Below are 25135 nucleotides of genomic sequence, written 5' to 3'. Positions count from 1 at the left end.
TATCATAATATTATATATATATATATATATATATATATATTAGCTCGAAAAGCCAGCTGCTATCTATCTATCTATCTATATATATATATACTGTATATATATATATATATATATATATATATATATATATATATATATATATATATATATATATATAACCTCCACCAAACTTTTCTTTTGGAAAAAAATTGCGTTGCAACTTCAAATAGGATTTTCAGAGTTTCAAGACTCTTTACAAGGAACCAGACAGGCTATTTGTGAGGTTATGATCATATTCATAAAAAAAAATAATTAATGCATAAATTCTCAACTTTGTAACAGTTCCTTATGGCATATGGTAAATTGTTACCTATCTTAACCTAAAGTAAATTTATTTAAATGCCATTTAATTACGCGGATGTAAATGTTTGAAGGTTTAATCAAAAATGCATGTTAATGCTGTACCTCAGTGCTGCCACCTCTTCAGCCAGCCCCCGGCTCTCACGCTCTGCTGCGGTCAGCTGGACGCTCAGCTGTTCCTTCTCTCGGACGGCCTGCAGGAGTGCTTTGGCCTGGCTCTCCATCTCCCTGCTGCTCTGGGTCAGCTGCTTGGACAGGCTCTGCCTTTGCCGGCTCACCTGCATCGGCCAAAAACACAAGAGGCTGTTTAACAGCTCCAAGGAGCCTGACATTGAAGATGATTTAGTCTGACAGACCTCTTGATAATGTGTGTGCAGACACTGAAAACACTGAGAATATGGGAGTCATAGTAGTCTCTCCAGCCAAGTTAGAATAAATTTGAAATCTAACATGAAATACTGTACTACTATTATGGCTTCCGATACACTTTTACAATATAATCTGGAAGTTTCGTTGATTACATGATGTTAATATAGTCTCAATCCTAAAATGTTAAGTGATTCAAAACCTTTGGCTATAGCTATATACAGGACCAATCATTTGGGGCAAACTTGCCAGTTCTTTTTTTTTTTTAAGCATGAAATCCCGTTCTGATCTTTGGAGATATCTCAGATATATGTGAGGGGCCTGGGGTTGGGAGAATGGAAATGTCCCGGGTCCTGCTCTGACCTGCATGTGCTGCTCCTGGATCTGTGCTTTATCCCTGCGGAGGAGGCCCAGATCCTGCTTCAGTCTCTTGTGGCTCTCCTCCAGGCTGTGCTGCGTTTTCTCCAGAGCGTGCTTCTCCGTGCTCAGGTCCAGCAGCTCCTGCTGCAGCCGGGACACCTCCTCCCTGGCCGCCGCGCACTCCTGCTCCACCTCCTGCCGCTGCTCCCCCAGCTGGGCCTTCTCACCCTCCATCTGCACCAGCACAGACCGACAACACAATTCAGTGTGTTCATAGAACTGCTGTTCATGATACCTAACTGCTGTTCATGGTACCTAATCACTTCCATGGGACTGGATTGCAGCTAGATCACTGAATATGAGCAACAGCACAGGAAACAATTACAGACGTGCTCAAATTTGTTGGTACCCTTACAGCTCATTGAAATAATGCTTCATTCCTCCGGAAAAGTGATGAAATTAAAAACTATTTTATCATGTATACTTGCATGCCTTTGGTATGTCATAGAATAAAGCAAAGAAGCTGTGAAAAGAGATGAATTATTGCTTATTCTACAAAGATATTCTAAAATGGCCTGGACACATTTGTTGGTACCCCTTAGAAAAGATAATAAATAATTGGATTATAGTGATATTTCAAACCAATTAGTTTCTTTAATTAGTATCACACATGTCTCCAATCTTGTAATCAGTCATTCAGCCTATTTAAATGGAGAAAAGTAGTCACTGTGCTGTTTGGTATCATTGTGTGCACCACACCGAACATGGACCAGAGAAAGCAAAGGAGAGAGTTGTCTGAGGAGATCAGAAAGAAAATAATAGACAAGCATGGTAAAGGTAAAGGCTACAAGACCATCTCCAAGCAGCTTGATGTTCCTGTGACAACAGTTGCAAATATTATTAAGAAGTTTAAGGTCCATGGAACTGTAGCCAACCTCCCTGGGCGCGGCCGCAAGAGGAAAATCGACCCCAGATTGAACAGAAGGATAGTGCGAATGGTAGAAAAAGAACCAAGGATAACTGCCAAAGAGATACAAGCTGAACTCCAAGGTGAAGGTACGTCAGTTTCTGATCGCACCATCCGTCGCTTTTTGAGCGAAAGTGGGCTCCATGGAAGAAGACCCAGGAGGACTCCACTTTTGAAAGAAAAACATAAAAAAGCCAGACTGGAATTTGCTAAAATGCATATTGACAAGCCACAATCCTTCTGGGAGAATGTCCTTTGGACAGATGAGTCAAAACTGGAGCTTTTTGGCAAGTCACATCAGCTCTATGTTCACAGACGAAAAAATGAAGCTTTCAAAGAAAAGAACACCATACCTACAGTGAAACATGGAGGAGGCTCGGTTATGTTTTGGGGCTGCTTTGCTGCGCCTGGCACAGGGTGCCTTGAATCTGTGCAGGGCACAATGAAATCTCAAGACTATCAAGGCATTCTGGAGCGAAACGTACTGCCCAGTGTCAGAAGGCTCTGTCTCAGTCGCAGGTCATGGGTCCTCCAACAGGATAATGACCCAAAACACACAGCTAAAAGCACCCAAGAATGGATAAGAACAAAACATTGGACTATTCTGAAGTGGCCTTCTATGAGTCCTGATCTGAATCCTATCGAACATCTATGGAAAGAGCTGAAACTTGCAGTCTGGAGAAGGCACCCATCAAACCTGAGACAGCTGGAGCAGTTTGCTCGGGAAGAGTGGGCCAAACTACCTGTTAACAGGTGCAGAAGTCTCATTGAGAGCTACAGAAAACGTTTGATTGCAGTGATTGCCTCTAAAGGTTGTGCAACAAAATATTAGGTTAGCGGTCCCATCATTTTTGTCCATGCCATTTTCATTTGTTTTATTATTTACAATATTATGTTGAATAAAAAATCAAAAGCAAAGTCTAATTTCTATTAAATATGGAATAAACAATGGTGGATGCCAATTACTTTTGTCAGTTTCAAGTTATTTCAGAGAAAATTGTGCATTCTTCATTTTTTGTGGAGGGGTACCAACAAATTTGAGCACGTCTGTACATGCCAGGAAGTAGCAAGTTTAAATATGTAGGATTGCATTACAAATATTTGCATATCTCAAATCTAGTTTATAAAAAAATAAGGCAACAAGATAAAAGATTTTCAATACAAGATAAGGGACCATGTTGCTAGTGCTACTAAGGATGGGTTTAAAGCCTTGGTTAGCATTTTATTAGTAAGTTCATTGACTTGTATTAATCAATGCATTTATCTCGTACTATGTAGCAGTTCCTTATAGCGTAAAATGTTAGCTATCTTAATTTAAAGTAAATGCATATTCTAGAGAGTGCATTTATTTAAATGTCATTTTATTATGGGTAAGGCTGTAACATCACTCAATCAATCAATCAATCAATCAATCAATCAATCAATATTTATTTTATATAGCACCTTTCATAGTGGACCACCATCACAAAGTGCTTTACAAGATAGTGAGGAACAATGTATAATACATTAAATACAGTGAAATACAGGGCATAGTACATTAAATACGAACAGTAAAAAAACCAATGCAAGTACATTAAATACAGGCATATTACATTAAAATACAAGACTAGGATGTAAATTCTAAACATAGTGGATGCATGTGTCATACAGAATCAATCAAATAAGATGGAGTGAAAAACTTGAAATAGCAATTTAGACAACAGCTAATAATGGATATCAGGCTTAAAGAGCATTGAAAGCAAGCGTGGGTCTTGAGAGTTGATTTGAAGTGCGCGACTGTGGGAGCTGCACGCACAAAAGCTGGAAGAGAGTTCCAGAGAGTCAGGACCATGAAGCTAAAAGAGCGCTCTCCGAGTGTGATGCACTTTTGCTTGGGTATAACCAGCAGGCCTGAGTCAGAGGACCTCAGCTTGCGTGCAGGGACATAGCGGGTCAGCAGGTTAGAGAGATACTCTGGACCTGTGTGATGGAGGGCCTTGTAGGCAAGCAGGAGAATTTTGAAAGTAATCCTGAACTCAACAGGTAGCCAGTGCAGCTGTGCAAGACAGGGGGTAATGTGATCATGTTTTTTACATCTGGTAAGGATCCTAGCAGCAGCATTTTGAACCACCTGCAATCGGTTTATGGCGTGTGACGGAAGACCACCATAGAGAGAGTTGCAGTAGTCGAGTCGAGAGGAGATGAATGCATGACAGAGTATCTGGGAATATACTAAAGGGCATAGCATATTACTAAACATTTAACCAAAAATGCACCGATACTGTCTTGTGAAGATTTTGCAATGACTTCCACATTTTTCAAAATGTTTAATTATAGCTTCTTGCTGCATTTTAAACCATTTAATGGAATATTGTGTGTGAGAATTAATGTAAAATTTGAAACAAAAGTTAAGTAAAATAGAAACATTACTATAATTGCTAAATCAAGTCTATTTTTTAAATGAATGCCACAGTTTAAATATTAAACCACCATTTACACAAAAGGTTTAAACATTTAATCTATTAAATCTTATTGGTTTGCTCCAATATCGAAATTTCCATACTGCTGTTTCAAACTACTGTGGAATGCTAACAGCCACATTTAGATGAACATTAATTTGAGATGGCTATAGGGAAAATAATTCAGATAAAGCAACTACTCAGAACAAGTAACACACCATCAAGACAACGTAAAGCAAAAAAACAACAACTTTAAAATCACAATTAAGCAATGCATGAAGCAGTGTGTATTTGGGAGGTAGGTGTGTATTGGATGACAAGCGTCCCTGGCCTGTCTTTATTGAGTCAGGTTTGAGAGGTGGAAGGTGTGTATTGGATGACAAGCGTCCCTGGCCTGTCTTTATTGAGTCAGGTTTGAGAGGTGGAAGGTGTGTATTGGATGACAAGCGTCCCTGGCCTGTCTTTATTGAGTCAGGTTTGGGAGGTGGAAGGGGGAGGCGGGGAGGGGGCTCAGACTGACCTGCAGGATGAGGCGGTTCAGCGCCACCTTGTCTCTGGCCAGCCCCTCATTGCGAGCCCCCATCTTGTCCAGTGAATCCCGCAGCGTGGCCTCCTCGGTCTGCAGCTTGTTGTGGGTGAGCTCCAGATCTCCATACTGCGACTCTGCCTGGGGAGACAATGACACACAGCAGGGTCAGTGTCAACTCCACAGTGCCCCCTGCAGGTATGGGCAACTTCCCTTGTTCTGGTTCCTCTCCATGTCTTGCTCCCACATGCAGCACGTATTGAAATGTCCGTTCCTGTATGGTTAAGCACTTGCTTCCTCTCCATGTCTTGCCCTCACCTTGATGAGTGATGTGCTCAGGCCTGTCTTCTCATCCTCCAGCACCTCCTTGTGCAGGGTAACCTGGCTCAGGGCTTTCTTCAGAGTCACCAGCTCCTTCCTCAAGCTCAAGTTCTTCAGCTCCAGCTGCTCCAGGCTCTTCTGGCTGAGGAACACACACAGATTTCTTTTGTTACTTTGTATTTCAAAAACACATCAACATCACAACAAGATCTGTGATAGAAAATAAGAATAGTGTATTGGGGAAAACATGAATGAACAAGATAATTAAAAAATAACAGGTAAATAATTAATTTCCCAAAATAAATGTCTAAAAAAGAAAAGCGTAGATGTTTTTTCAGAAACATGGGTTTTTCATGTTCAAATATTGCTTCAATATGTAATAAACATTTAAATATGTAATTTTGGTTATATAATTCATACCATATTACAGTAAAGAAATATATATATATATATATATATATATATATATATATATATATATATATATATATATCAGGAGTAAAATAAAGAAAGAAACACTCTTCTGTACACTAGAATGTGTTATTTATTCCAGATGACATCTGCATGATATCTTTTTGATTCAGTTATTTATAAATGATTTTATATTAACAGATACGAACGTGGTAATTTTTGTCACCAAATACACATCAAGCAATGTTCTATTGTTCAAATTGTCAAATATGTGTCCAAGAATTAAGTGCATTAAAAGGATTACTTCCAGCTCCCCAAACGCACACACACACACAGACTGACCCTCGCTCCACCTCCTTGCAGCTACGCTCGCTCTCTCTCTCCAGGTGGTCTCGCTGGTTCTGGAGGTCAAGGTTCACACCCTTCAGCTTCTCCAGGTCACCCTGCAGGGAGTCGATCTGCTGGTTCAGGCTGTGGATCAGCTTCTCCAGGTTGCCCTTCTCACTGTGGGGAGGACAGGGCGTTGGTGAGGGGGGTTGCGACTCAAGGTAAGGCCCTGTGGCTGTAATACGTGGTCTAGCAATGCCAGGATAAACTGGTGTGATATAGCACTCACCTAAGTACAGTAGCATGCATCTTACAGCCTCTATGGTAGAGTGATACGATGCCACAAGTGTACTGATTTTGGAGAGTTTCTTTCCAGCAATTTCTTTTATTTTTACATTTGGTAGTGCTCAGTTGTATCATGAACAGTGAATGAATGTATCAGAGTACATGTTCATGATTACATAAACCACACTGAAAACAATTCAATGTGAGATTTAAAATATATTTAAAAAGTAATTTGTAACATGGAAATTCGTGACTGAATACAGAAACCGGTGTGGTGCCAGGTAACCAAATCTAAACTACTTTAAATGGAATAATGACAAATGCCATACCTGGGCTCCCTTTGCCCCCTGCCCCTCCACCTCACCTCCCAATGATCTCCAGCGAGGAGTGGTAGCTCTGGCTGTCTCTCTTGCTCTCCTCCATGGCTCGCTCAACCTGCTGGCTCTCCTGTCTCAGCTGCTGGAGTCTCTGCTCCAGGGTCCTCTCTGTGTCCCTGTCCATCAGCTGCCTGCGCAGGGCCCCTGTCTGCTCCTGGGCGTCTTCTAGACGCACGCGCAGCTCCTAGAGCCACCCAGACAAACACAGTGCACATATCACTGTGCACAGTTCCCACAGGCATTTTTCTTTTTTTTTTGGGGGGGGGGGGGGGGGGATTTTAATACTTATGAAGACATGCGAGGACTATACAATAATGATGAACATGTTAGACAGAACTATTGACTTTCTTATAAGTTTATCTTATTAGATTTTGTATAGAGATTGTCTTTCAATTACGAACATGCAACTATTTAAAAAGACAAAAGTTATAGATGAAAAGTTGTTGGCTACTGCTTCCTGGTACCTAATTGAAGTGTTTAAAATCCTAAAATGAGTTTACATAGTTAACCCTAAACAATACTGTAAACACAGCACAGAAACCTGGACCAGAAGACACAGTTGGAAATTAAGTCGAGATAGATTTAGGACAGAGTTAAGGAGACATGGTCTACCGAGTCATGTTGATGATGGTGAATCACTGGGACCCTTTAAGACCCTACTTGACCCAACTTTTTTCTTCTTATGTTGTTTTATTGTAATCACATCATGCTTTGAACTCAGTCCAATGATCAAGCAACAATCGGACCATGTGACCTACAACAAAGGTACCAGCATGCTGCAATTTATATATAGTGTTGTATTGAAAATATTTGTATTTCTCAAATTAGCTTCAAAAAAACAAGTGGGACCAGTAATAACGGCAATAAAGTCAATAGGACCATATAAAATGAACTTTAAAGCATTGGTTATCACTGAGGAGCAGAGCCTGGGCTCACCTGCACTTGGAGCTGGCGCCGCTGCAGTGCTCTCTGGACTGCAACCAAGGCGGAGTTTCGGAAAGAGTGGGAGGAGCTGCGCAAGGCCGAGCGAGTGAGGGTGGGAGAGGAGTGTCGCGAGGGAGCACGCAGCGGGCCGTCTGAGGACAACGCAATCTCTGAATCAGCTCGAGCTACCTGAAAAGGAGAAGGAGAGAGGAGAGGGGAGCGCAATGTAAAGCAGTCAATAGTCCACAGCCCTGATCGCATTAATGGTTTGTCAGAATACTAAAATAATGTGATCTAAACATCTGAAATATGTACTTAATACGACACACTTTAGAGCTTTATATAGAGTGCCTGGCGACTTTAATAGGACATATACTGTACCACCGTTTACCCAGATCACAGGTTTGATTCGATGTGGCATAAACTCCACAAGGTGCTGGAAGGTGTCTCAAGGGATGTTAAATCCACTCTGTCATTGAGACTTCATAAAATTGGTGCAGAGAGGTAGACAGAAGATCAAAATAAAGAATGTGTCGTTCAAGTTCATCCCGAAATTGCTCAATTGGATTGAGATCCAGGGATTGTGATGGCCATGGCGATGCCTGAAGTCTGTGTCATGCTCCTCAAATCCTCCACAGTTTGGGTATGATAGATAGGTGTATCATGATCAGTACAGTGCAGGCCAGTGTTGGGTTTACTTCATCTGCACTGATGCTTAAGTATGATACAAAAAAACACTGAGAGTGGTTCTATGAAAGAACCTATTGTATAAAGACTATTGAAGGGTGTGACAGGGCGAGGAGCCCTGCACATGAAAAGGGGGCAGGGCAAAGCCCTGCCATACATGCCAAAATGTTTATTTTAGAATGGGGTACCCCTCCACCCCTGTGCAATTTATTATTTTGTATTTATTTTGTATTATTATTATTATTATTATTATTATGCTTTATTATTTGTATATATGACGGCGAGAAGACGTAGGTTTTGTTTGGCAGCGTGGACGGGAAGCATCATCCACAATTTAAAAACCTTGTGTAGAAGGTGGCCATCTCCCGAATTAAATGATTAATGTGTTGCTAATGGGGAGATGGTCACCAGCATAAAAACCTGCAGCTCTGTGTGGGTGTTCGGAAGTGGAGAATGAGAGCGGAGGATATGAGAGAAAACAAAAATAAATCTAGGAACAGTGAAGACGATTTGCCCAGCCTGACCTGGAATACTTATTTTCTTATTGTGTTCGTGATTATTTAGTTTAAACTTTTATTTTGCTCTGTGAGCATTGTTTTGTTGAAGTTTTTTTTTTTGGTTTAGTTATTTAAATAAAAACGGCGCACGCGGCATCTTTTGCCCTGCAGTACTGCATTTGTCTTTGTTCCTGCTTCTGGCCTGACGTCACCACTCAGCTATCCCTCTCACAAAGGGTAAAGTAAAATGTCTGGGTTAATAGTTTTGTATGTGGATTCTTAGTTATTTCTATAAGAAATAACTAAGAACCAACATGAAACCATTTGACCTACTTGAGTGATGCTGTGGAGGACTTGCTGTAGATTTTTAATCTTGCATTTGAGAACCTCCATCTCCAAGGAGTCTTCAGCCTGGCTCGTCTCCTGCAGAAAGAAAGTGGACCCATTTTACTTTTCAAGGGACCCCGGACAGGTCACTTTGTGGTAACCAGGAAGCAGCTGCTCTATCACAGGTGCGACCTATGTATGACTGTGGCAAAGTGCCCCGCCCCTGTGTGCATTTGTGTGATCTGTGTTGTATGCTGCGTGCGTGTGTGTGTTAATGTTGGTGTATAGATTGGTACACGGGATATAAACGGGTCTGTGTTTCACGTATATTTAAAGTGTAGATTTGTATTTAGGCACGAGGAGAGCACAAATCACTTCACGTGCTGGTTAAATGTAATATGTGAGCACGGGGTTGCACAGAATTAATTCACGTGCTGGGATTCAAGTGAATAATTAATTAGTAATTGAATCCCAGCACAACAGTATATATAGATGCACATTTTCACTCAGTCGGGGTTGGTGTTCGGTGAGTGGAGAACGGGATTGGAGACGGAGGTGAAGTAAAATAATAATAATAGTAATAGTAAAAGTAATAGTTAACGTGTTTTCACTCACCGTGTTTGTTCGTCTGTCTGTCCTGCACCGTCTGTTTAGCGTTTAGTCGTTTTGTATGTCTATTTATTTTGGCGTGTAGTGCCGTGTCCAGTGTTTTTGTCTGTTCCAACCTTTTATTTTCTGTTCTGTTTATTAAATGCTGAGCGCGATCACGCGTTCAGCCTCACCAAAACCCCATCTCTCTGTCGTTTGTGTTCCTGTTTCTGGTCTGACGCCACCCACTCCGGCCGTCTTTGTGACAATGACCCAACCCCCCTCCCCCTCCCCCTTCCCTGGGTAGCGGTTCAGATGTCTAGTGGTAAATCACCAATGGAAAATTGGCCAGTTAAGTTATAATTTTGTAACATTTCTGTGGTGTTTTGTCTTCTCAAGAAATAAATAGGGGCCGGCCGTCTCTCACCATTGCCTCCACTGTCGCCCGGAGAGCTGTCACCTTTTTCTCCTTTTCAGATCTTTGAGACTTCAGGTGCTTCACCATCTCCGTCAGCTCCAGGATTCTGGAAGTGTTTTTTAAGATGTGGATCAGTTTGTCTGGGATAGACAGGGAAGCAGGACTATACAGCTCTCTCATGTTATTTCACAATTCCATAATTCATTAATTTAGTTCATTCACGGTTAGACAGTAAATTGTATTACTCTTTACACAAAAGGGCCTTCACTAATTTACTATTTTCAATATATGGGTAACAAAGGAATAGAAATATGGATGGAGCATTACCTACTGGGAAAGGAACGCTTCGTCAGGGATTATTTTTAAATAGCCTTGGGGGGAAAGCTTTGCAATGGTGTTCTCAGATTACATGCATAAATTTCAGGGAAGACCAACAATTCTCTCAAGCTTTTTAGCTTAGGCATCATTACCATTTGGGGAAAGAGCTTGTGAGAATTCTATACCTCAAATATTTTTCTGTTTGATGGAGGAAATACATTTTCCTCTTGCTCACAAATTACCAGCCAGAGCTGAAATAATGTCGCCTTATTTCCTCCTAATGGGTGATTTTGCTGTCACCTCAAACCCCCTCAAAAGCATTATGCAACTATTTCATGTGCTCTTGAGCCTTAAATGAACTTTTGTGGTTTATTTCAGGTTGAGCAATAACAACATGTTGCAGTGGAGCTTTAACAAAACTAGTACACAATGTTTACAATTTGCAGTAAAGAGTTTCTTTCTTTAAAACAGCAGTCTGGCAACTAGTTGTCAGCCCACATGCCCATACGAAAAAAAATCAACTGTATTACCTCGATAAGTAACTATTGTGTTATCATTATTTTAAGTTTTTATTTTTATTTTGTACAGAGCTATTTTATGCTGAGTCCTTCAATAATATTTTCATGAAGCTCAGAACTAATAATATTTAATTAGTAATACATAATATTTAATTAATAATCAGCGGGTTTCCATTTCAGTTAGTACAGCAAGGACTCCATAAACCTGCAGCCTGTAAATGCCAGGGCAGGGGAAAAGAGGGGGAGATCAGCCCCCCTCTCAGTTTGATGGATCATTAAACTCCCCAGGAGGAAAAGCAGAGAGGTAGCTTGCTAATTAATTTCGACAAATTGGGACCTAATTTTTTTTTTATGGGCAGCTCACTTCCTTAGGGTGTGTATGTGTGTGTTTGTTGGAGTCGAGAGACAGCTTGAGTCATTGGGTTTAGCAATTAACCTAAAACACAACTCTTTGCTTATTCAGTGCCTATTCACACTTTTACTGCTCTCATTCACAACTGGGATGGGATTCTGATGAATATCTTGGTGAATGGCTATCTGCAAACCCAGAGCTCTAACACCCCTCCTCTGAGATAAAGCCTTCCTCACCCCGGATGTGTGGCGAGCGAATTTCCTCTTTGTTTGAAGACGTTTGCCATTGAATGTATTAAGACCTTGAAAAAGACTTGTAGTCGAAAGGGTGGTCATTGAATTGATTACGTTTCTTTTAGTATTTCTAAAGTGATAGACCACCACAACATGCTGTAGTCTGACTTATAATGCATGCAATCTAATGCACACCGTTGTAACAGTATTGCATTAGAGCAGGGGTTCTCAAACCGCGGCCTGCATACGGCCCGGTATAATTTTTTTTGCGGCCCACATATATTTTCACTTATCAAGCTACTTATGAGACATTCTAGTACAGTGTTTTTTGTTTTCAAATCACTTGGTAACTGGTAAGATACACAGGAACACACCAAGGGGTGATTTTATCATACAGGATATATTTTTTTCTCCACTGGAAGCGAGGCTTTCTCGAAACCCCCTTTTCATGGCTTCTATTTGGACTCTCCCAGTTGGAGGCACCAAAATTAAAATACGCGCCAAACTCAGTTCATTGCTCAGCAATATATTGTGATAAGGTCAGCTGATGCTTTTGAAGTACAGTGTTTCATAATGGATAAATGTATTACCAGAGTTATTCTGAGTTAGTCTAAAGCAGCTTCTGTCAGCAATAAACCACCAGAAAGTAATCAGTCAACAGTGGTGAGTGCCAGGAAAAAGAAATAAAAAGTCAGTAAAGTAAGAGAACCGAGGTTTCCAGGATGGATGGGAACTAGAATACTTTGTAACTGAAAATAACAAGAAACCTTTTTGTTTGCTTTGCAAGAAACAGATTGTAGTTTGCAAAAAATACAACGTACACAACGCCATTGTGAAATGCATTCAAGTGAACTCTGCCAGTATCCATTGAATAGTGACAAGCGAAAACGTAAACTTGAAATAATGAAAGTTGCAAAAAAAACGCATGAAGTGTGTTTGACAGAGGGTGAAGTCATTACACCTGCCAGCTGTGTTGGTGAATTTCTGAAAGAGGTTTTTTATTGAGGTGATGTGTAAAATGTGCGCCTTGCAATTGAGCAATGACACAGCAACTCTGCGCATTACCAATATATCCGATCACATTTCCAACTGTCTGATTGCTGCAATCAAATCAAGCCTGGCTTTTAGCATTCCATTATATGAGTCAACTGATAATTGTGATATCCCTCAACTATGTATCTGGGTTCGATGGGTGGACTATAGCATGGTCTGTCATAAGGAAATGATGACGCTGTTGGGCAAACGAGAGGCCAGGATGTTTATTGTTTACACAGCAGGGAAACTTTTTTTCACAAACAAATCAGTAAAGGTCATTTTAAATGAAACTTGTATTTTGTTTTTAAATGTATTACTAACATCATTTTTACAGCTGTGCAGTGTTTTATTCATTCATAAATGATGCATTGAATATGTGATATAAAAATATATAGAGCGCTGTGTGAACTGAAAAAAACTGTGGGGGGGTGGGGCGGGATCTCAAAACTGACTGACTTGCACCTACTGCGGCCCCATGCCCTTTAAAATGCATGTTTGAGAACCATTGCATTAGAGCATCGCCCCACCTCTCCTGCTCCTCCTCCAGCTGGTTGAGTGAGCTCTCCAGGTCAGTGCTGTGCTTGTGCTCCGTGCGGTGCAGATGAGACTCGGCCAAGTCCAGACGGATCTGTAACTGTGAGGAACAGAAAACAAACAACCAGGTAAGAGGAACCCTCTATACTGACCGCTGCAAAAACCTGGCCTGTCCTGCAACCTGTTCAGGCTGTTCAAAGGCATGTGTTTACTATTACAGCCAGGGTTAATAGACACATTTTCTACCTTCGATTAGCTTCATTACCAATATGTTTTTAAACATCTCTGAACGGTACAGCATTATAGAGCAGTTCTCCTTCATATTGGTCCGTAGAAAGATGTTTTCCCATTCTGCTTTTCTGTAACACTAAGACAGGTGGATATCACAGATCTATACATTTCCTTTGGAAGGATCACTAGCAGAGAGAGGATTGGGGCACTCGAATACCTGAGGAACAGCATGGAGGAGAAGGCTGCACACTGGATGCATATTTGTGAAACATAATAACTAGGGGTCTTTGCGGAAATCGGGAAATTGAGGGGTCACTGCGAAATTCACCTCTTTTAGGGGCCAATGCATACTGGACAAGTATGGAGAGAAAAAAAAGTGAATTACTGCACAACGCAAGCGACGCAAGCTACATATTTTCCTTCTGTAGATAGGCTTTTTTTTATTCCTTTGCTGTCCTGTGTGCATTGCACTAAGGGAAAAAAAAACAAAAAACATCCTTCAGCAAAAGTATATTTCGGCTGATCGTGTCAAGATATTTCCCAAAGAAACTGTACATGCAGATGGAGGTAATTGTTTATCTTGTAATGTGTCTTTGGAAAAAATACAATCTATCGTTATTTAGCTTCAGAATCACACATTAAACGAAAGGCTACTACAGAGGCTGCTGAACAGAACGTCAAATAAACAGCTTTCAGAAAACAAACTGGAAAGTCAGCGCAGACAAAAAGTATTCCTGTTGGTTGTAGCCAAGTTAAATCAGTACTACAGGTACGATCTAGAACAGCCACCTTGCTTCAAACAACCGGCTACTTACTTTTTAAACGCAGTTTGAATTTTATACTCGAATAGGCACATTTTCTTAGTTTTGACTTGGTACTAATAAAATACATTTTTGGATGGGACAAATAACATGACAACGAACGTGCTGCATATATTGCCTTTATTAAAGTATGCCAGATGCCCTTGGGTAACCGAGTTTTGGGACTGTTTCTAATGGATTTCCACATCTGTATAACTTGGCAAAGCTTTGCCTTCACTTCCAACCAATTCAGTGGATGCAGACGTGCAGTCTCAAAGTATGGGCAAGTCCACACCAGATGGAGACTGCCGGCAGCAACTGCTGGGGGATGTTGCATGCTTGTCTTTAACAAATGACAGCACAGTTTTAGTAAGGAAGCAAGTACCTCTATTTTTCGGCTTTTATATAGTGATCTGAAATATTGTCTACTTAGGTTTATTTAATGTTTCAGCAGGTCTGCGAAATGTCTGCAAAATCCTAATTTTATTCCATAACCTACACGCGAAAAATACTTAAATTTACCACGATTTAAGCAGACCCCTAATAATAACGATACGTAATCCAAAAATGTCCCACTAGGACCCCTACCAGTTGTGTAATTTGTTGCAAGAAAAAAACATAGGTTAAATAAGTTCCACTAGATGTGGGTTACCCTTTTAAAATGCTACCATAGTATAAGCATAGTGTGGTAAAGCATGATAAAACATAGGTAAGCACTGTAAAGCCCACAAAGGTATGGTAAAGCATATTAAAAGCCATGGGAAAAGCATGGGCAAACTGCAAAATGGCTGTGGTAAATTTTTGTAAGGGTGCTTTAGAATGTTTCTCCATAGCAAGGGAAAGCTTGATAGATCATTGCAGGTGAAGTAATACACACTGATTAAAGTGAGTATTTACAGTGCAATTAAAATGTAATGTTGCCCCTAAATAACACAACATGGATCCTGTCCTGCAAAAAAAAAACCAAAAAAACCTGTCTGCTCTTTACCGAGCGTTCTCTGGTGACTGAGCTCTGCTTTTGATGTGGTTTCATTGCCTCACCTGTGATCAACACACTGGATGCTCTTGTATTTGCCCGATTTATTTCCGAACAAGAACTTTGATTCATCAGAAGTCACAACAGCCAGATTGCGAGAGGCTGGAACTTCATTGAGATCAAAGATGTGGTTCTGCTATTAAACAGCCTGCTTCCAGACTTTAAAGCCGATATCATTTTGCAATCTGTCCAGAATGCAGAGAATGATGGAATATGATCTTGGGTCTGCTTAGCATTGGAAACTGTGCTCTAATTAGTGATACAGTAAGTCAGTCACTCGCTGCATAACTCAGGAGGGCAAACGTCTGCTGTGCTTAAGTTAGGATTTAAGCATTACAATTCTTTATTCTAGTATGGAATTAAAAACATGGCAGTTGATGCAATGGCTGTACCCCAGCAGGTTAGTGGTGGATCCCAATACATTGTTTCTCTAGGTCTGTGACTTCCTGCTAGGGCTGTTAAATTGTTGCTGGTATGAAGGCCTGTTTTTTTGCATAGAAACTCAGCAAGTTTCTTTGTCAATTGATAGCTGAGATTTTGCCTTTCATAGAAAACCATCATTTGAATATTGCCTACAGCTATTTCTGTAGCATTGTACTTGAAACTTTACTTGAGAAACTGAAGCTGAGATTTGTCCTCTAACACAGCTGATCCTTTCAAGTAAATTGCATGTGTGTAAGATCTCAAAACAGTTTACAAAGAATGTGCTGGACAGAACAAGGTACAAAAACCACAAACTCAGAAGACATTATACACAAAGTTAAACACAAGTGTTGCCTCCTTGCAAGTATAAGGTATACTATATATGTTGTGCATGGTTTTTGAGACATTTTGTCTAGAAAAAAGAAGAATTGGGGGGGACATCATTGAAGTCTTTACAATCTTAAAAGGAGTTGACAAAGTACTTTAAGAGCAGCACAGAAACCAGATCAGTTTTGAGATTAATCCGTTACTAGGAAATGGACCAGCTTAGATGAGCCAAATGGCCTCCTCTCATTCGTAAATGTTCTAATGTTATTACGTTCTGATTTGTCAGGTCCTATTACAGTGGTTCTCAATCTGTGGCCCGCGGACCACTGGTGGTCCGCCAGCTGCTTTCAGGTCATCCGTGGAAAGGTTACATAATTACAGAAAGGATGCAAGAGCATAGTTTATAGATCCCCTTGCAAACCCAAAATGTGAGACCTTAAAAAATCAGCTACAGATGCAGGAAGACAATGCATCCATGGAGAATATCTCCAAGTAAAAACAATGTCTAAACTCTCTGTCATATATAGTTTTGGAGTGTCTAAAATGTATTCGTTATTAGGGAGTTTGTGTATTGCGCTCACGTGCAGCTTGTACAGTAACACACGACAGGACGTGCACTGCACTACATTAACATATGGCTGTATGGCAAGCCGTTTTAACATTTAATCGTCAGTTTCTGATATCAACAATTGTATTTTTTATATCAACAATTCTATTTCTGATATCAAAAATACAACTGTGGATATCAGTAATTGTGTTGCATTTTTATATCGGAAACAGAATTGCTGATATCAGAAATAGAATTGTTGATATCAAAAATACAATTGTTGAAATCAAAAATACAATTGTTGACATCAAAATAAAATGTATTATTTCTGATATCAACAATTCTATTTTTGATATCAAAAAATGACATTGAGAATTGTTGTATAAAAAATACAATTGCTGATATCAGCAAAACATTACTGATATCAGTATTAAAATTGCTGATATCAGCAATTGAGGATTAAATGTTAAAACATCTTGCCATAATGGCTGAATGTTAATGCAACACAACGCACAAGCCCTGGAATGTAATCCCGCTTATATTATAAAACAGATACAATAAAAAAAGTACCTCAAACAAGGTTCTATTATTTGTTGTAAACATTAAACTGGAGGTTTTCAACGTTTCCATTTATTGTAATTAATTCAAATGAATGAAGCCTGTGTGCTGGTCTCAATCGCTCCGTAAACAGAGCTGACATAACCCTTAATGTTAGCCTGGTTAGTGACCAAGCATTTGAAAATTCCAATCACGTATTTCTGTTGATAATGAAAACATAAAGAAAAGGCAAAAACAAAGTTCACTATCCACACATTACTACTGCTGACCTGGAGAAGCTAATACAAAAATACATTATTGGCTTGGTCACCAACAGGCTATCATTGCGGTTTATGTCAGCACTGTTTATGGAGCGATTGAGACCAGCATGGAGGCTAACATAACAAAACCGAGTATGCTTGAGCAACAGAATTACGCACTGAAGCATAAATTACCATAGCAGATCGTTTAGATTTTCAAGACAAACTGTTTTTAAGTGGATTACCATGTCTTTATGTTTCATCAAATCAATAAAAACACCAGCTGCACAAGCATTTTTGTTTTCTTTGATTTAATTAAGTTGTTGACTTGTTAAATCTTTGAGCCTTTTTTTCCAACAGAGCTTTTGCTTCTTGTAATTCTATGCACTTACACTGTCATGCCTCTGAAAAGATCAAACGTGATGAAATGAATGTCAATAATTTTTAAAAACTTCAAAAGACCTCTCACACAATGTGTATATTTATTGCGAGTTTTATATGTTGTGTATTGATAATTTATTAATTGAACTGCTTCGGCAAAAATTAATTCTGCCGTGCATTGTACTATTCTGCACAGTAAAAAATCCTCAACAGCCAGTCAGCATGCAGCACGCAAACATTCAGTTTTATAAATAAAGATTATAGCTGGAGATTCGTAGCTCCGACTGTGCTGGTACCTCATCAATGCATTGTAATTTCACACATTATTAATTCACATAAATCAATTTCTGCTGTAATTATCAATTTCAGTAAATTGGTGTTAATGAAAAGTAAACTAGAACCGTTCTTTAAAAACTCAAATTTTAAAATAACTTTGCTCACAGAAACAGACCCGTCCGTTGCATTGAAACAAAGAAAGGTAAGTCTACGGTTATTCTTTAGTATTATAGTGATTTTTTTATGTGCTTATTTTTCAGTCAGCTATACTGTATTGTGTGGTCCACCGAGATCAAAAACAAAATTTAAGGTGGTCCGCGAACAAAAAAGTTTGAAAACCACTGTCTTATTACATTACTAACATAGATTGGAAGATGTTATCAAAATTAGGCTGTGAAATATAGTAACTAAATTATTGTATTTGTATTTGTATTTGTATTTGCTTGCGATTGTAAGTCGCCCTGGATAAGGGCGTCTGCTAATATATAATAATAATAATAAATTAAACAGTCAACGTAAATCTCACAAATGAAAAGATACACAGATGTCTTAAACAGTTACATCCTTTCCCAGTCAAACAGTCTTGCAGGAAGGTTATGAGACAAGACTCTAATGATAAAGTGCTCACGCTGAGAGAGACTCACCGAGTGTTTCAGTTTCTCTGACTCATAGGTTTTTTCCAGCACCAGCTGCTCCAATTCCCCACATCTTTGCTTATACTGGAGCACCTGGAACAAACCAAAAAGCCATCATCCGCGCGCTTATACTACATTATCCCATTATTGAATCAGGGCTGCATTACCTTGGGGTATTTTTTATAAATGACATACAGTAAATATAGTCTTATAGTGTCGGTAACATTTTCAAATAACGGCTGCAAATTCGTGTTCAAAGTTTCAAAGGATTGCATAGGAGGTACATCTGAATAACTAATGTTTTTGTTGTTATTTTGTAAAAATTTGTATTAGTCCTGAAGGTAATTTTAAAAAATGGCCACAAATTCATAATGACTTCCTGTGGAACACAACAGGAGTACCCGCTAATGCATAATAATTAAATTATTTTAAAGTGTAACTGGAATTGTTATACAAATATGAGGACAGGATCAGAGTCTCCTTGAGTAGTAAAACAAACTATTGTATCCCATCAAACCCACAGGGGTAACATACAGTGCCTTGCATAAGTATTCACCCCACTTGGACTTTTCCAAATTTTGTAGTGTTACAACCTGGAATTAAAATGGATTTAATTGGGATTTTTACCATTTGATTTACACAACATACTTAACACTTTGAAGGTGAAAAATATTTTTTATTGTGACACAAAAGTTAATTAAACAAAGAAAAAGACATGTGTTGGTTGCATAAGTATTCACCCCCCTGAGTCAATACTTGGTAGAAGCACCTTTGGCAGCAATTACAGCTGTGAGTCTTTTTGGGTAAGTCTCTACCAGCTTTGCACATCTGGATCCTGCAATTTTTGCCCATTCTTCTTGGCAAAATTGCTCAAGCTCTGTCAAGTTGGATGGGGACTGTTGGTGAACAGCAATTTTCAAGTCTTGCCACAGATTCTCAATCGGATTGAGGTCTGGGCTTTGACTGGGCCATTCTAAGACATTCAGGTTCTTGTTTTTAAACCACTCCAGTGTAGCTTTGGCTGTGTGTTTAGGGTCATTGTCCTGCTGGAAGGTGAACCTCCGCCCCAGTCCCAGGTCTCTTGCAGACTGAAACAGGTTTTCCTCTAGAATTTCCCTGTATTTGGCTCCATCCATCTTGCCATCAATCCTGACCAGTTTCCCAGTCCTTGCCGATGAAAAGCATCCCCATAACATGATGCTGCCACCACCATGCTTCACCGTGGGGATGGTGTTCTCACGGTGATGAGCAGTGTTGGCTTTGCGCCACACATAGCGTTTTGTGCTAAGGCCAAAAAGTTCAATTTTGGTCTCATCAGACCAGAGAAACTTTTTCCACATGTTTGCTATGTCTCCCACATGCCTTTTGGCAAAATCCAAACGGGATTTGATATGGGTTTTTTTCAGAAATGGCTTTCTTCTCGCCAATCTTCCATAAAGCCCAGCTTTGTGGAGCGTCCGGGTTATAGTTGTCCCATGAACGGTTTCTCCCATCTCAGCTGTGGATCTCTCCAGCTCCTTCAGAGTTACCATTGGCCTCTTGGTTGCTTCTCTGACTAATGCCCTCCTTACCTGGTCACTGAGTTTTGGTGGACGGCCTTCTCTAGGCAGAGTCGCGGTTGTGCCATATTCTTTCCATTTTTTAATAATGGATTTAATGGTGCTCCAGGTGGATGTTCAAAGTTTTGGATATTTTTTTATAACCCAACCCTGATTGGTGCTTCTCCAGAACTTTATCCCGGACTTGTTTTGATAACTCCTTGGTCTTCATGATGCTGTTTGTTTAGATATGCTCTCTAACAAAATCTGGGGCCTTCCAGAAACAGGTGTATTTAATCTGAGATCATGTGATACTTTAATTGCACACAGGTGGACTCCATTCAACTAATTATGTGACTTCTGAAGGCAATTGGTTGCACCAGAGCTTATTTAGGGGTGTCACAGCAAAGGGGGTGAATACTTATGCAATCAAGACTTTTCAGTTTGTTATTTGTAAATCATTTTGAAAAACATGTAGATTTTTTTACCCACTTCGACATTATGGACTATTTTGTGTAGATCAGTGACAAAAATCCTAATAAAATCCATTTTAATTCCAGGTTATAACACTACAAAATGTGGAAAAGTCCAAGTGGGTGAATACTTATGCAAGGCACTGTAAGTACAGTACTATTACTAACATCGGAATACCAAAGGACATTTTCATGCAAAGTTTAGCCAAATATTTCTCAACAGTATTTCTTTACAGTTATGCCAAACACAGTGCCTCAATTTCTCTGGGTTATTCATCATTCCTATAATTGCAAATACTGTAGGGGCTCATTTTTTGTTCCCACTGGTGATTCAAATATAAATGGATTAAAAAGCACAGGAAAAGTGTAATCTTTCAGAACATGTAATTGTCTGTTTATGCTTATTAATGGAATATGCAGAAACGTATATTATCCCAGTATACCACAGAGCAGACACTGCTGCTGGCCTTTACCTTGGTCTGCAGTTTGTAAATGGGTAATTGTATGTAAAAAAAATAAATAATGTGATATCTGTATAATGTGAAATAATGTATAATGTATATAATGTGATATCTTGTATAAGGGCGTCTGCTAAGAAATAAATAATAAGGGGAACCGAGGAAGTGTGGAGAGTGAATTTTAAAGAGAGAGTGAATTGTAAAAGGACAGAGAGAAACAATGAGAAACAGTGAATACCTATCTTGCTGCTTCCACTCTATTGCTGTGCCTTAATTAGAACTTTACAGAGAAGTGTACAATGAGTGTGTTCCCTAGGCATTAAGACAACAAGGCAGACGGCCATACAAGCACACTTCTCGTGTGGTAAACCATGGTAAATGCATGGGAAAACCATCGGAAAACCATCGGAAAACTGCAAAATTGCTGTGCAAAAATATTGAGCAAAGGTCTAGTCTGTATCTAGACCTTTGCTCAGTATTTTGATCCAGAATTTAAATATTCTTGTATAGTCCTGTTTTTATCCACATCTCCTTTCCCACTTTCTTCTCCATTCATTCCTCCATGGTCTCCTTCTATCTCCCCTGCCCCAGTCTATCTTTCTAGCACTCCATCTCCCCAGTTCCCAGGACCCACTTCTGTTTTTCTCTTTCCCTTCTCCCACTCTCTTGCCCCTTGCCCCCACTCTTTTCTGGTGCCAAACGCCCCTGTCCACAGTAACATGAACCACATGTTTGCAGTGCGGGGGCTGTAACAATATCAGCCTGTGAGAGTGGAGGCTGCCGTTCAACTCAGCGTCTCGAGAAAGCAAACACCGCTCCCCACCCCCTCCCTCCCTCCCCCCCCCCAGCCTTGGCTGCTTAATCTCTCCAGCAGTCCGGATAAGCTGCATGGAGAACGGCAGCTCTGTTCCCCTGGCTAGAGCTCCTTATTAATGAAAACTTTTAGTGCTAATTAGCTTCCACGGTGACAGTGTGTTGGAGAGATGAGAAGGGAGCGTTTTAGAACTCAGAAAAAGCGTTATTGAACTTCCTTTGATTTTGATCAGATTCTTATGAATCACAAGTTTTGGGGAATAGCAATATTTGATAAAAAGAAAAATATTTTTATACACATGTTGTTTGAGGAGACCGTCTGAACGTCATATTGAAGCACGCTTGAAGCATGACAACCATTATTTCACCTTTTCAAGTCGGACTCGAGTCGCATTTTTCGTGACTTGGACTCGGACTCGAGTCACGGCTGCAAAAGACTTCACCCTGTGTGACTCGGACTCGAACATCTGGGCTCTGTGACTCGGCAATATTAACAATGAGTCCTTTATTTTCTATTACACAAATAAAAGTACAGTTACTAGGAAACTGTGCACAATGAAAACCCACCAAATAAAACATTATTCAATCACTGGTTAGCCCTGTTGTCTTTGCAGCCAATCACAGTAAGAATAAGAAATTGGAAGCGATTAGGTTGTAGCCTAAACACACCCCCACACAAATCCAACCCAGACCAAGTTTTTTTTTTTTTTTTCTCATTTGCATTAAGTTTTATAAGAAATAAATGTCACCATGGTAAACAAGTAAGTAATTATTTGGCTTTTAACGAGTCTTTCTCTTTACTACTTTAAACGATAGATTATGTAAGTAACCCCAGTTCCCTGAAAGACAAGATGACCGCCAGTGATACTTTTGGGGTATGCCTGCTTGTCAGGTAGTCACTGAGCATTTTATATCAAAGCTGCCGCGATAGGCCCCTCCGCAGAGAGACGTCCTCGGTCCCGCCTCACCGAGGTAATAAATAGTCACTGCATGGAGATCTCAGTCTCTTTTGCATTGAACCCGCAAATGCAAGTGATGTGACCTCACAAGGTTGGCAGTCATTTTCTCTTTCAGGGATCCGGGGGTTACATCCGTAACCTATCGTTCACTTTCAATTCGAAGATGACCACTAAAGTATACCAAAGCCTTCGCAAGGAAGAATGAGTGAACAGCATATGAGGGACATCTCGCTACCGCCATCTAGTGTTGGTGGTGTGAGCGTGCAACCTCAAGGACCCTAGTGTGTATTGAAGGCATAGAAGGATCTATGACATTAAGTCGGTAGAACTTAGTAAATGTATGCAGAGTAGCCCAGCTAGCCACAGTACAGATAACGGTCAACGAGGCACCTCTAAAGAGGGCCCATGACGTAGCCACACCTCTGGTAGAGTGCGCAGCCACCCATCCAGGTGGGGGTAGGCCGGCATTGGTATAAGCAGTCGAAACCGTGTCCACAATCCAATGGGACAGTCACTGCTTAGAGAGGGCTTGACCTCGGGTCCGTTCACCATGACAAACGAAGAGCTGGTCAGACTGACGCAGCGCTCTCGTTCTATCCAGAGGGAATTTAATCTCTTATCCGACTCCTGTGCAAAGGGAGAGGGATGGAAAGCCTCTAGTTCCACTGACTGGTTCAAGTGAAAAGCTGTAATCACCTCAGGGAGGAAAGCAGGGTTTGTGCGCAATGACACCGTGTTTCCATTGTCCCAAATACACATACAGGAACTGTGCAGGGCCAGTGCCTGTAGCTCACTGACCCACTTAGTGGAAGTGATAGCTAATAGAAATGATGTCTTTATAGAGAGACACTTGAGCTCTATGGAATGTATGGGCTCAAACGGGGCCTTAGTGAGAGCCTCCAATACCACGTCTAGACTCCATGCGGGGAAGACATCCTTTATAGGACGTAACCACCGAGTACCCTTTAGAAAATGGGTCGCCAGGATATGAGCGCTCGGGGGCACTGAGTCCATGGGAACATGGCAAGCAGATATGGCTACAAGGTATACTTTCAATGTCTCTAGCAAATGTTGCAAAAACTGTAAAATAATTGCTATAGGGCAATACACGGGATCATGGCCTCAGGCCATGCACCAATTTTGAAAATATTTCCACTTGTAGGCGTACAACGCTCTTGTGGAAGAATCCGTAGCGTTCTGCAGTGTACCAACTACTGCGTCTAAGAGCCCTAAGGCGGAAATACGGTCCCGTTCAGGGGCCAGACCCACAGCTGGAGTCTGCCCAGTTCTGGGTGCCAGAGGCTGCCTTTTGCCTGGCTGAGGAGATCCATGCACAGCGGGATCTCCCAGGGCTGGCCTCGCAGCAACTGGCAGAGGTTCGAAAACCAGATTCTCCTGGGTCATCTGGGGGCCACCAGGAGAACCGTCGCTTGGTCTCTCCTGACCTTCTCGAGGCAAGCAGGCATAGCCCAAAAGTATCATTGGTGGTGAGCTTCGAATTGAAAGGAAACTATGTTCTTTTTAAGCACTGTAACAGGGTTTTCAAAATAAGCCGGCGACCGGCGCAATCCACCGTCTAAAATGATATTTGCGACGGCTACTTTTATTTTCAGGTATTATCATTCCGTACATTTCTTGTCCTATTATCGCACTGTAAGATATAATACATAAAAGCTACACAGAGTACATAATAGCTATACACATGCAACAACAAAAAAGCGTATACCTTTTATGATATCGTAAAATATAAACCCATAGGTGCTTGTCATTTTGGGAGCTCGTGTTAGTTTCTTACAAGTTGCGATGGCAACCAAAAGTACTGTAACAATATAGCTTAAAATGAACAGTTGCATTCAAGAAATTTAGAACAAGAACATCGAAAAACAAAAATAAAAATATACAGATTTGTGTGTTGGACACGCGACATTAACAAAAAGTTTAAATGTTGAACAAGGCAAGTAAAAAGGTTACCATATCAAGCTAAAAAAAAGGTTTTCTTTGTGAACTCCAATAAACCAATGTTATCTTTCGCCAGTCAAGTTGTAGATTGCCAAAATAAAGTTTTGAGTCAACATGAACAGACTTATTTCGTCTGTTGCATCTCTTAGCAGCAACAACTATTCCAGGTATTATAGATTCAGTTACATTGTTTACCGTCAGGAGTTTAAGGATGATTTAATTCCGCAGCAGGTTCCCTAGTTAGAGAACGAGCTAACAATATCTCAGCCAAAGAAGCATGCTCGGTAATTTAAGATGTTACCATAATGAAAAACAGCATGTAGCTGAATTTTGG

The 25135-nt window shown here is 40.3% G+C and overlaps 1 protein-coding gene across 1 annotated transcript in view; it reads right to left on the bottom strand.

The window, feature by feature from the left end:
- Positions 1 to 23310, bottom strand: part of LOC117416760 (rootletin-like) — a 75106-nt gene extending 51796 nt beyond the window's left edge. The window contains exons 1-12 of the mRNA XM_059034213.1: positions 23263 to 23310; positions 18611 to 18694; positions 13142 to 13248; positions 10168 to 10264; positions 9159 to 9248; positions 7654 to 7830; positions 6705 to 6901; positions 6071 to 6232; positions 5315 to 5459; positions 4991 to 5137; positions 1069 to 1299; positions 445 to 617 (exon numbers count right to left, since the gene is read on the bottom strand). Coding sequence (XP_058890196.1) covers positions 445 to 617; positions 1069 to 1299; positions 4991 to 5137; positions 5315 to 5459; positions 6071 to 6232; positions 6705 to 6901; positions 7654 to 7830; positions 9159 to 9248; positions 10168 to 10264; positions 13142 to 13248; positions 18611 to 18694; positions 23263 to 23310 — 1658 coding nt within the window. The remainder of the gene's footprint in view (positions 1 to 444; positions 618 to 1068; positions 1300 to 4990; positions 5138 to 5314; positions 5460 to 6070; positions 6233 to 6704; positions 6902 to 7653; positions 7831 to 9158; positions 9249 to 10167; positions 10265 to 13141; positions 13249 to 18610; positions 18695 to 23262) is intronic.
- Positions 23311 to 25135: the final 1825 nt, after the last annotated feature.

Source organism: Acipenser ruthenus, chromosome 12 (genome assembly GCF_902713425.1).
Source record: "Acipenser ruthenus chromosome 12, fAciRut3.2 maternal haplotype, whole genome shotgun sequence".
Taxonomy (NCBI): Eukaryota; Metazoa; Chordata; class Actinopteri; order Acipenseriformes; family Acipenseridae; genus Acipenser; species Acipenser ruthenus.
The sequence above is the reverse complement of the archived record's forward strand: the minus strand, read 5'-3'. Positions and strand labels throughout refer to the sequence as shown.